Raw genomic sequence first — 12,034 nt, forward strand, 5'->3', positions numbered from 1 at the left:
ATTCCTTTATTCCTTTATTCCTTTATTCTTCTTTATTCCTTTATTCCTTTATTCCTTTATTCCTTTATTCCTTTATTCCTTTATTCCTTTATTCCTTTATTCCTTTATTCCTTTATTCTTTATTCCTTTATTCCTTTATTCCTTTATTCCTTTATTCCTTTATTCCTTTATTCCTTTATTCCTTTATTCCTTTATTCCTTTATTCCTTTATTCCTTTATTCCTTTATTCCTTTATTCCTTTATTCCTTTATTCCTTTATTCCTTTATTCCTTTATTCCTTTATTCCTTTATTCCTTTATTCCTTTATTCCTTTATTCCTTTATTCCTTTATTCCTTTATTCCTTTATTCCTTTATTCCTTTATTCCTTTATTCTTTATTCCTTTATTCCTTTATTCCTTTATTCCTTATTCCTTTATTCCTTTATTCCTTTATTCCTTTATTCCTTTATTCCTTTATTCCTTTATTCCTTTATTCCTTTATTCCTTTATTCCTTTATTCCTTTATTCCTTTATTCCTTTATTCCTTTATTCCTTTATTCCTTTATTCCTTTATTCCTTTATTCCTTTATTCCTTTATTCCTTTATTCCTTTATTCCTTTATTCCTTTATTCCTTTATTCCTTTATTCCTTCTTTATTCCTTTATTCCTTTTTCTTTATTCCTTTATTCCTTTATTCCTTTATTCCTTTATTCTTTATTCCTTTATTCCTTTATTCCTTTATTCCTTTATTCCTTTATTCCTTTATTCCTTTATTCCTTTATTCCTTTATTCCTTTATTCCTTATTCCTTTATTCCTTTATTCCTTTCTTATTCCTTTATTCCTTTATTCCTTTATTCCTTTATTCCTTTATTCCTTTATTCCTTATTCCTTTATTCCTTATCCTTATTCCTTTATTCCTTTATTCCTTTATTCCTTTATTCCTTTATTCCTTTATTCCTTTATTCCTTTATTCCTTTATTCCTTTATTCCTTTATTCCTTTATTCCTTTATTCCTTTATTCCTTTATTCCTTTATTCCTTTATTCCTTTATTCCTTTATTCCTTTATTCCTTTATTCCTTTATTCCTTTATTCCTTTATTCCTTTATTCCTTTATTCCTTATTCCTTTATTCCTTTATTCCTTTATTCCTTTATTCCTTTATTCCTTTATTCCTTTATTCCTTTATTCCTTTATTCCTTATTCCTTTATTCCTTTATTCCTTTATTCCTTTATTCCTTTATTCCTTTATTCCTTTATTCCTTTATTCCTTTATTCCTTTATTCCTTTATTCCTTTATTCCTTTATTCCTTTATTCCTTTATTCCTTTATTCCTTTTATTCCTTTATTCCTTTATTCCTTTATTCCTTTATTCCTTTATTCCTTTATTCCTTTATTCCTTTATTCCTTTATTCCTTTATTCCTTTATTCCTTTATTCCTTTATTCCTTTATTCCTTTATTCCTTTATTCCTTTATTCCTTTATTCCTTTATTCCTTTATTCCTTTATTCCTTTATTCCTTTATTCCTTTATTCCTTTATTCCTTTATTCCTTTATTCCTTTATTCCTTTATTCCTTTATTCCTTTATTCCTTTATTCCTTTATTCCTTTATTCCTTTATTCCTTTATTCCTTTATTCCTTTATTCCTTTATTCCTTTATTCCTTTATTCCTTTATTCCTTTATTCCTTTATTCCTTTATTCCTTTATTCCTTTATTCCTTTATTCCTTTATTCCTTTATTCCTTTATTCCTTTATTCTTTATTCCTTTATTCCTTTATTCCTTTATTCCTTTATTCCTTTATTCCTTTATTCCTTTATTCCTTTATTCCTTTATTCCTTTATTCCTTTATTCCTTTATTCCTTTATTCCTTTATTCCTTTATTCCTTTATTCCTTTATTCCTTTATTCCTTTATTCCTTTATTCCTTTATTCCTTTATTCCTTTATTCCTTTATTCCTTTATTCCTTTATTCCTTTATTCCTTTATTCCTTTATTCCTTTATTCCTTTATTCCTTTATTCCTTTATTCCTTTATTCCTTTATTCCTTTATTCCTTTATTCCTTTATTCCTTTATTCCTTTATTCCTTTATTCCTTTATTCCTTTATTCCTTTATTCCTTTATTCCTTTATTCCTTTATTCCTTTATTCCTTTATTCCTTTATTCCTTTATTCCTTTATTCCTTTATTCCTTTATTCCTTTATTCCTTTATTCCTTTATTCCTTTATTCCTTTATTCCTTATTCCTTTATTCCTTTATTCCTTTATTCCTTTATTCCTTTATTCCTTTATTCCTTTATTCCTTTATTCCTTTATTCCTTTATTCCTTTATTCCTTTATTCCTTTATTCCTTTATTCCTTTATTCCTTTATTCCTTTATTCCTTTATTCCTTTATTCCTTTATTCCTTTATTCCTTTATTCCTTTATTCCTTTATTCCTTTATTCCTTTATTCCTTTATTCCTTTATTCCTTTATTCCTTTATTCCTTTATTCCTTTATTCCTTTATTCCTTTATTCCTTTATTCCTTTATTCCTTTATTCCTTTATTCCTTTATTCCTTTATTCCTTTATTCCTTTATTCCTTTATTCCTTTATTCCTTTATTCCTTTATTCTTTATTCCTTTATTCCTTTATTCCTTTATTCCTTTATTCCTTTATTCCTTTATTCCTTTATTCCTTTATTCCTTTATTCCTTTATTCCTTTATTCCTTTATTCCTTTATTCCTTTATTCCTTTCTTTATTCCTTTATTCCTTTATTCCTTTATTCCTTTATTCCTTTATTCCTTTATTCCTTTATTCCTTTATTCCTTTATTCCTTTATTCCTTTATTCCTTTATTCCTTTATTCCTTTATTCCTTTATTCCTTTATTCCTTTATTCTTTATTCCTTTATTCCTTTATTCCTTTATTCCTTTATTCCTTTATTCCTTTATTCCTTTATTCCTTTATTCCTTTATTCCTTTATTCCTTTATTCCTTTATTCCTTTATTCCTTTATTCCTTTATTCCTTTATTCCTTTATTCCTTTATTCCTTTATTCCTTTATTCCTTTATTCCTTTATTCCTTTATTCCTTTATTCCTTTATTCCTTTATTCCTTTATTCCTTTATTCCTTTATTCCTTTATTCCTTTATTCCTTTATTCCTTTATTCCTTTATTCCTTTATTCCTTTATTCCTTTATTCCTTTATTCCTTTATTCCTTTATTCCTTTATTCCTTTATTCCTTTATTCCTTTATTCCTTTATTCCTTTATTCCTTTATTCCTTTATTCCTTTATTCCTTTATTCCTTTATTCCTTTATTCCTTTATTCCTTTATTCCTTTATTCCTTTATTCCTTTATTCCTTTATTCCTTTATTCCTTTATTCCTTTATTCCTTTATTCCTTTATTCCTTTATTCCTTTATTCCTTTATTCCTTTATTCCTTTATTCCTTTATTCCTTTATTCCTTTATTCCTTTATTCCTTTATTCCTTTATTCCTTTATTCCTTTATTCCTTTATTCCTTTATTCCTTTATTCCTTTATTCCTTTATTCCTTTATTCCTTTATTCCTTTATTCCTTTATTCCTTTATTCCTTTATTCCTTTATTCCTTTTATTCCTTTATTCCTTTATTCCTTTATTCCTTTATTCCTTTATTCCTTTATTCCTTTATTCCTTTATTCCTTTATTCCTTTATTCCTTTATTCCTTTATTCCTTTATTCCTTTATTCCTTTATTCCTTTATTCCTTTATTCCTTTATTCCTTTATTCCTTTATTCCTTTATTCCTTTATTCCTTTATTCCTTTATTCCTTTATTCCTTTATTCCTTTATTCCTTTATTCCTTATTCCTTTATTCCTTTATTCCTTTATTCCTTTATTCCTTTATTCCTTTATTCCTTTATTCCTTTATTCCTTTATTCCTTTATTCCTTTATTCCTTTATTCCTTTATTCCTTTATTCCTTTATTCCTTTATTCCTTTATTCCTTTATTCCTTTATTCCTTTATTCCTTTATTCCTTTATTCCTTTATTCCTTTATTCCTTTATTCCTTTATTCCTTATTCCTTTATTCCTTTATTCCTTTATTCCTTTATTCCTTTATTCCTTTATTCCTTTATTCCTTTATTCCTTTATTCCTTTATTCCTTTATTCCTTTATTCCTTTATTCCTTTATTCCTTTATTCCTTTATTCCTTTATTCCTTTATTCCTTTATTCCTTTATTCCTTTATTCCTTTATTCCTTTATTCCTTTATTCCTTTATTCCTTTATTCCTTTATTCCTTTATTCCTTTATTCCTTTATTCCTTTATTCCTTTATTCCTTTATTCCTTTATTCCTTTATTCCTTTATTCCTTTATTCCTTTATTCCTTTATTCCTTTATTCCTTTATTCCTTTATTCCTTTATTCCTTTATTCCTTTATTCCTTTATTCCTTTATTCCTTTATTCCTTTATTCCTTTATTCCTTTATTCCTTTATTCCTTTATTCCTTTATTCCTTTATTCCTTTATTCCTTTATTCCTTTATTCCTTTATTCCTTTATTCCTTTATTCCTTTATTCCTTTATTCCTTTATTCCTTTATTCCTTTATTCCTTTATTCCTTTATTCCTTTATTCCTTTATTCCTTTATTCCTTTATTCCTTTATTCCTTTATTCCTTTATTCCTTTATTCCTTTATTCCTTTATTCCTTTATTCCTTTATTCCTTTATTCCTTTATTCCTTTATTCCTTTATTCCTTTATTCCTTTATTCCTTTATTCCTTTGTTCCTTTATTCCTTTATTCCTTTATTCCTTTATTCCTTTATTCCTTTATTCCTTTATTCCTTTATTCCTTTATTCCTTTATTCCTTTATTCCTTTATTCCTTTATTCCTTTATTCCTTTATTCCTTTATTCCTTTATTCCTTTATTCCCTTATTATATTCCTTTATTCCTTTATTCCTTTATTCCTTTATTCCTTTATTCCTTTATTCCTTTATTCCTTTATTCCTTTATTCCTTTATTCCTTTATTCCTTTATTCCTTTATTCCTTTATTCCTTTATTCCTTTATTCCTTTATTCCTTTATTCCTTTATTCCTTTATTCCTTTATTCCTTTATTCCTTTATTCCTTTATTCCTTTATTCCTTTATTCCTTTATTCCTTTATTCCTTTATTCCTTTATTCCTTTATTCCTTTATTCCTTTATTCCTTTATTCCTTTATTCCTTTATTCCTTTATTCCTTTATTCCTTTATTCCTTTATTCCTTTATTCCTTTATTCCTTTATTCCTTTATTCCTTTATTCCTTTATTCCTTTATTCCTTTATTCCTTTATTCCTTTATTCCTTTATTCCTTTATTCCTTTATTCCTTTATTCCTTTATTCCTTTATTCCTTTATTCCTTTATTCCTTTATTCCTTTATTCCTTTATTCCTTTATTCCTTTATTCCTTTATTCCTTTATTCCTTTATTCCTTTATTCCTTTATTCCTTTATTCCTTTATTCCTTTATTCCTTTATTCCTTTATTCCTTTATTCCTTTATTCCTTTATTCCTTTATTCCTTTATTCCTTTATTCCTTTATTCCTTTATTCCTTTATTCCTTTATTCCTTTATTCCTTTATTCCTTTATTCCTTTATTCCTTTATTCCTTTATTCCTTTATTCCTTTATTCCTTTATTCCTTTATTCCTTTATTCCTTTATTCCTTTATTCCTTTATTCCTTTATTCCTTTATTCCTTTATTCCTTTATTCCTTTATTCCTTTATTCCTTTATTCCTTTATTCCTTTATTCCTTTATTCCTTTATTCCTTTATTCCTTTATTCCTTTATTCCTTTATTCCTTTATTCCTTTATTCCTTTATTCCTTTATTCCTTTATTCCTTTATTCCTTTATTCCTTTATTCCTTTATTCCTTTATTCCTTTATTCCTTTATTCCTTTATTCCTTTATTCCTTTATTCCTTTATTCCTTTATTCCTTTATTCCTTTATTCCTTTATTCCTTTATTCCTTTATTCCTTTATTCCTTTATTCCTTTATTCCTTTATTCCTTTATTCCTTTATTCCTTTATTCCTTTATTCCTTTATTCCTTTATTCCTTTATTCCCTTATTCCTTTATTCCTTTATTCCTTTATTCCTTTATTCCTTCATTCCTTTATTCCTTTATTCCTTTATTTCTTTATTCCTCTATTCCTTTATTCCTTTATTGCTTTATTCCTTTATTCCTTTATTCCTTTATTCCTTTATTCCTTTATTCCTTTATTCCTTTATTCCTTTATTCCTTTATTCCTTTATTCCTTTATTCCTTTATTCCTTTATTCCTTTATTCCTTTATTCCTTTATTCCTTTATTCCTTTATTCCTTTATTCCTTTATTCCTTTATTCCTTTATTCCTTTATTCCTTTATTCCTTTATTCCTTTATTCCTTTATTCCTTTATTCCTTTATTCCTTTATTCCTTTATTCCCTTATTCCTTTATTCCTTTATTCCTTCATTCTTTTATTCCTTTATTCCTTTATTCCTTTATTCCTCTATTCCTTTATTCCTTTATTCCTTTATTCCTTTATTCCTTTATTCCTTTATTCCTTTATTCCTTTATTCCTTTATTCCTTTATTCCTTTATTCCTTTATTCCTTTATTCCTTTATTCCTTTATTCCTTTATTCCTTTATTCCTTTCTTTATTTATTCATATATTGTTTTATTCCTTTCCCTTTCCTGATTCCCCGATTTCTTGATTTATCCTCTCCTTGGCATTCAGAATAAAATAGTTATTCCGCGTATTTTGTTGCAAACTGTTCAGCGATGAATCCGTGCTGAATTATGTAAAGTAGCAGCCACCCAAAGTGAGGGTTTGTGTGTGTATGTGTTTTTTATTGTATAAATCCCAGACTGGACGGACAATAAAAGAAGGAATATTTTCGTATTTTCTTTCTGTTCCCTGAACGTGCACCAGTCCCATCTGCCATCCTGTAGAAGATTGCATGGCTGTTCCACTGTTCGGGTTTAACTGTCGCCTTGGGTAATAAAATCATTTGCTCTCGAACTGGATGCTAGTTCCTGCAGCAAGGACGATACCATAACTTTACACACCAGTCAGTCTGATAAAAGATGAGATGCACGAAGGTTGCATATTTTCCATGCTCCCGCGCGATTGTCTACGTACTTTAAGATGACGACAGAAGAGTTATCGGTCCTTCGTGTCACTGTTTTAGTTTGTATCCTTTCACGAACGTTATGAATGCTGCGAGCATCACCCCGGGAGTCTCGTTCTAGGATACAATTGATGACCTATTATCACGTTCTACTACTTGAATCGTTGTTTGGCTCTGGAAGAGGGAACACACGTCAATATTGTTCCGACCCGAACCGCGTTTCTGAGAGGTTGTTCATTTAATTAGTCCTAACCGCAGAGGATCTTTATTACCCTGCATCACGCTCCACAACAGGGTCATTGTTGTTTTTTCCCACCGGAGAGTACCCCACAACCTACACCTCACAAAACTTTTCCTATTATTTATATTACCCTCATCCAAGCGTATCGATGTAACGTGATGCTGATGAAATATTGCCCTGGACCGGAATCTTCTCCCAGCACGATCGATTTTCCCTATCACACGGATTTACATTTTCCAGAAAACATTTTTTATCGCCCACCTCTCGCCCCGACTCGATCAGGTTTTCCCGATGAAACAGAAATCATTTCGACCACCGTCAATATATCAACCCCCACCACCCCCCGCTGTGCGTCGTGTTGTTCTGCGCCCGCTTCCAGTGCACTGTGCCCTTTGCCCGACTGCTACTGAACATTTTCATTTCTAATTTTCCAGGTCGTGCACTCACGTCGCGAAAGCGACGCCGGAGTGTACTGGTGCGAGGCCCGCAACGAGCTCGGTGTGGCCAGAAGCCGGAACGCAACGCTGCAAGTGTCAGGTAAGTTCTGCTAAGTTTGACACTGTCGGAGGTCGCAGACAGGTGCTGAGATACTGTCTGCGAATGCGGAATCAGATTGCCGCCACTTTTTAAAGTTTTCCGAAAGCTTCATCGGACGTTACCAAGATATCAAAACATAAAAGGAAGTTTGTGTTATTCTCTTAGTTAGCATAAATTCTTTACCTTGAAATCATGGAAAACTACTAGATCCTTCAACCCTTGAGCCAGATTTCTAAAAATATCGCGAAGACAATCGTCTCAATCAGACAACCATAGTCGAATCACAGATTGCATGCATTCCTCAGATTAATTCGCCAACCTCCCACCACGTACTCCGACAGCACAAATTCCAGCCGAAACAATTTTTCAAAATATTTCCAGTAAATCATCGACTCATTCAGCTGTCTTATAAAATATGCACAAACAAAGCAGAATAAATGTAAAATGAAGACGCTGATAAATCCAAACACACGCCACTCATCAAACCAGTCAAGTCGCAATGCCTTCAATGCCTTCCCCCCATATCGGATCTACATCGCTGTGTCTCGTCATTCACAAAGTTATGAATCGGGTAATTTACGATTCACTTAATTTTATTTCGCTTCTAATAGGATAATGACTGTAATGAAGTCGCTCTTTGCATCATCATCACCGTCATCGTCGTCCCGGCTTTTTATCCCCTTCCAGCCAGCCAGTTACCAGCTGGATCCGGGAGAAGGCACAACGCTCGAAAACTCCACACGTCGAAGAAGTTGGATGAGTGAGTGCTTTCAGAACGTGTGCGGTATTTAAAGTCAAATTGAATAAACCATTTATCCAATTCACATTATCAATTCAAAGGAAAGCGGCGTGTGTGTATTATGCTCACATCAGAGAAGATGGCCTTGTTGCAATTCGACAAAGCTTTGCGAGCGAAAAGTTTCCGAAAAGTAAAATGAGTTTTGATGTTTTAAGTTTATTTAAAACAATTTCGTGCAAAAATATGTATGATTTCATGACTGAAGAAACTTAACTTAGACAAGTGAAGCACCATAAATCTGTGAAGTAACAAAACCGCACTCCCTACCGACCGCAGCTAGCTTCCCTGCAGCGCGAGTGCATCTCCCGATTTTCGGAGGAAAGTTTTCTCCCGTTGCTATATAATATTTTGAATAAATTTGAATAACAATTGCACAAGTGTAAACTTTTTGCTTGTATGTTGGGACCGGAAATAGCGATCTACCACCGAAACTCTGGCACGCTGTTCCGTATGCCGGTTTGTCGGTCGTTATTCCGTCGCCGTCGGCCTGCCAGCGGATGAGTTCAAAACCGCCAGAAACAAATTTAATAATTACGCCAAATCTGCATCTCAAACACTATTGTGGTGCCGGGAAAACATCTACCGCAGTGCAGCAGCTGTGTATCGAACGCGTGCAGTCGCGGATGGTTGTATGTAGAGCGACCTAAACGGACCATGGCATCCCTTTGGTGACTTTTTTTTGCGGTCAAGCCGACCGAATCGGGAAATAGGTTCTGTACAAAATAGTTTGGTTTTTATATAAGGACGAAATCGCCATCACTTTCACGCGAAAATTATTGTTTTCTTTCGAATTAGCAGCTCAACGCTGAATCGAGTCAATTTGGAATGGAAGAACATCATCGGAATGCTTTATCTACTAGAATTGACTATTCATACAATAAAACATTTGGAAAATGGACAAGACATCGTTATCCATTGGAACGACCTAGCAATCGCTACCGCCCGTCCTTCCCCTATTTGCATTCATGTGAAATTTTCCACTCCGAACAATTTTGATTCGATAGTTTGTCCACTTGTCACAGAACGGTTGGCAAGTCAGGCAGCAAACAGAAGTCATGTTCAATTTATTTACGATTCGGATGCATTGTTGTGTAAAATGTGTACTATTATCGTGTTTTCCACATTACACATTATTGCATATTATTCGGTGTCTTCGACTGCATTCTATGCTGCTGGTGGAAGAGCCGTCACATGCCTACTGGCTATTCCTTTCTTCAACATTCCGGACGTGACGTCCTGTCTTTGGCAGCGAAACGATTATGCACTTGTTACAGACCATTCATAGAGTTCAATGAGCTTAAAACATTGAGAAATGCTACACTAGGAATAAGGGAAATTGAATGACTATTTCGAATGGCAGTTTATCAAACTTCCCAGTTTATTTGAACAATCATTTAAACATATTACGTGATTTTATTAGTAAGTAATGAACTGTGTTTCGATTTTTACTCATCAGTGTCTGACACGGACTTAACATCAGAGAGAAGCTAAATCGAATAATCGGACAGAACTCTTTTACACATGGGAAGCGAAGATTTTGATAGAAGAAACTCGTGCGTCAGTTTAGTGCGACCTATACGCAATCGAGTTAAAACATGCTGGTCAGCTATATTATTTCGATCTTTCACATCTCTAGGTAATGCCCATTCGCATTACCAATGGAGTCTAATCCTCGATTTCGTGCTTCTTGTTGCATCTACTGTCGGAATGGGGATATCCAATGAAGTACTATTGGATCCTTCAGTAGCAAGATTATCCGCTTCTTCAATTCCGTGCATACCTGCATGACCAAGGATCCAGCAGAATATGACCGGTTTATATCACACATGGTACTCGATTTCTTGAATCCACGGGTGCTTATGCTGGATCCTGATTCAATTGCCTACAAACAGCTGGCCGAGTCTGATAGAATAAGGGACCCATTTGGCGGTATTGGGTTGGATACTGCTGCCTTTAGCGCGAAAGCCTCCGCTGAAAAGACGCGGTAGGTGGCCAACGTGGGTTCTGCCAGCTTTCACTGAAAACACTTGCTCCTACCGTGTCACAACTTTTTGATCCATACGTATACCGTACTTGGTAGTAAGGACACTGCTCCATCAATAGCTGCTACGGGACGTACTAGGTTTGAGGTAGAGTCTGTATACAATAGGGCATTGCAAAAAAAAATATTTTTGAATTCTCAAAGGCCCCCCTCTCATATTGTGACAAATGTCAAAGTAAGCTCAGATGCCAAATTTAACATTTGGACAATTTTAGACCCCCGCCCACTTCGCTTGAATTTTTTTGAAATTGGTACTATGGGAAAATATGGAGGAAAAATACATTAAATGCTATAACTTTTGAAGTAGCAATCAGAAAATTACAATTTATACCTATTTTGAAAGGAAATAATCTAAATATTTGAATGAAGATATATTTGTTTCTTGAAAAATACGGGAAAGTGGGGTACTGGGTCATTTTGGCCCCAAAATCCCCTATTTTTAATGATTTTTCTGCTCCGTGAGGCAAATCATACATATTTTGTAGTTTTTCTAATGTGAAAAAATCTCAGAAATCGAACGGAATCCTTTTGACCTTAGTTCGAATACGAGAAGTTGGGGTTATAGAGCTTTTTGTCAGTCATATTAAATTTTATCATTTTCTCATGCATATATCTCCATTATTCTTCAATCAATTTTCATAAAATGTAACTTATTGAACGTGTAAAATTCTGAGGAATAAAACAAAAATAAAAACGTTAAAGGTAAAATTCAGAAACATCAAACTTTTTGATATTTACTCTACAAATCTCATTTTTTTCATTGTTTGTCCTAATACCTCAACTTCCCCTATTTTTCCAAGAATGAAACTTTTCTCATGTGATTCCTAAGCATATCTTACACTAAAAGTAGTAAATTAAATAAGAATTTTGTTGTTAAATGGAGTCAATATGTGCGATTTTATGATAAAAATGTGAAATCGACACTATATGTCAGATAATTTGATGTTCCTGAATTTTACCGGTAACGAATCTATTTTTGTTATAATCCTAAGGATTTTCCACGTTCAACAAGGTATAGTTTATGAAAATTGAGTGAAGAATAATAGAGATATATTCACGAGAAAATGATGAAGTTTAATATGAATGTCAAAAGGCCATTTAACCCCAACTTCTCGTATTCGGACTAAGGTTAAAAGGGTTCCGTTCGATTTCTGAGATTTTTTCACATTAGAAAAACTACAAAATATGTATGATTTGCATCACGGAGCAGAAAAATCATTAAATATAGGGGATTTTGGGGCCAAAATGACTTAGTACCCCACTTTCCCGTATTTTTCTAGAAACAAATATATCTCCATTCAAATAATTAGATTATTTCCTTCCA

At 31.8% G+C, this 12,034-nt stretch overlaps 1 protein-coding gene across 2 annotated transcripts in view; it reads left to right on the plus strand.

Annotated features, from left to right (window-relative positions):
* LOC131678768 (roundabout homolog 2-like) overlaps positions 1-12,034 on the plus strand; it is a 374,166-nt gene that overhangs the window by 294,270 nt on the left and 67,862 nt on the right. For both annotated transcript variants that reach the window (XM_058959051.1, XM_058959052.1), the window contains exon 4: positions 7,768-7,870. In XM_058959051.1, coding sequence (XP_058815034.1) covers positions 7,768-7,870 — 103 coding nt within the window. The remainder of the gene's footprint in view (positions 1-7,767; positions 7,871-12,034) is intronic.

The sequence above is a fragment of the Topomyia yanbarensis genome, chromosome 2 (genome assembly GCF_030247195.1).
Source record: "Topomyia yanbarensis strain Yona2022 chromosome 2, ASM3024719v1, whole genome shotgun sequence".
In the NCBI taxonomy this organism is placed as follows: Eukaryota; Metazoa; Arthropoda; class Insecta; order Diptera; family Culicidae; genus Topomyia; species Topomyia yanbarensis.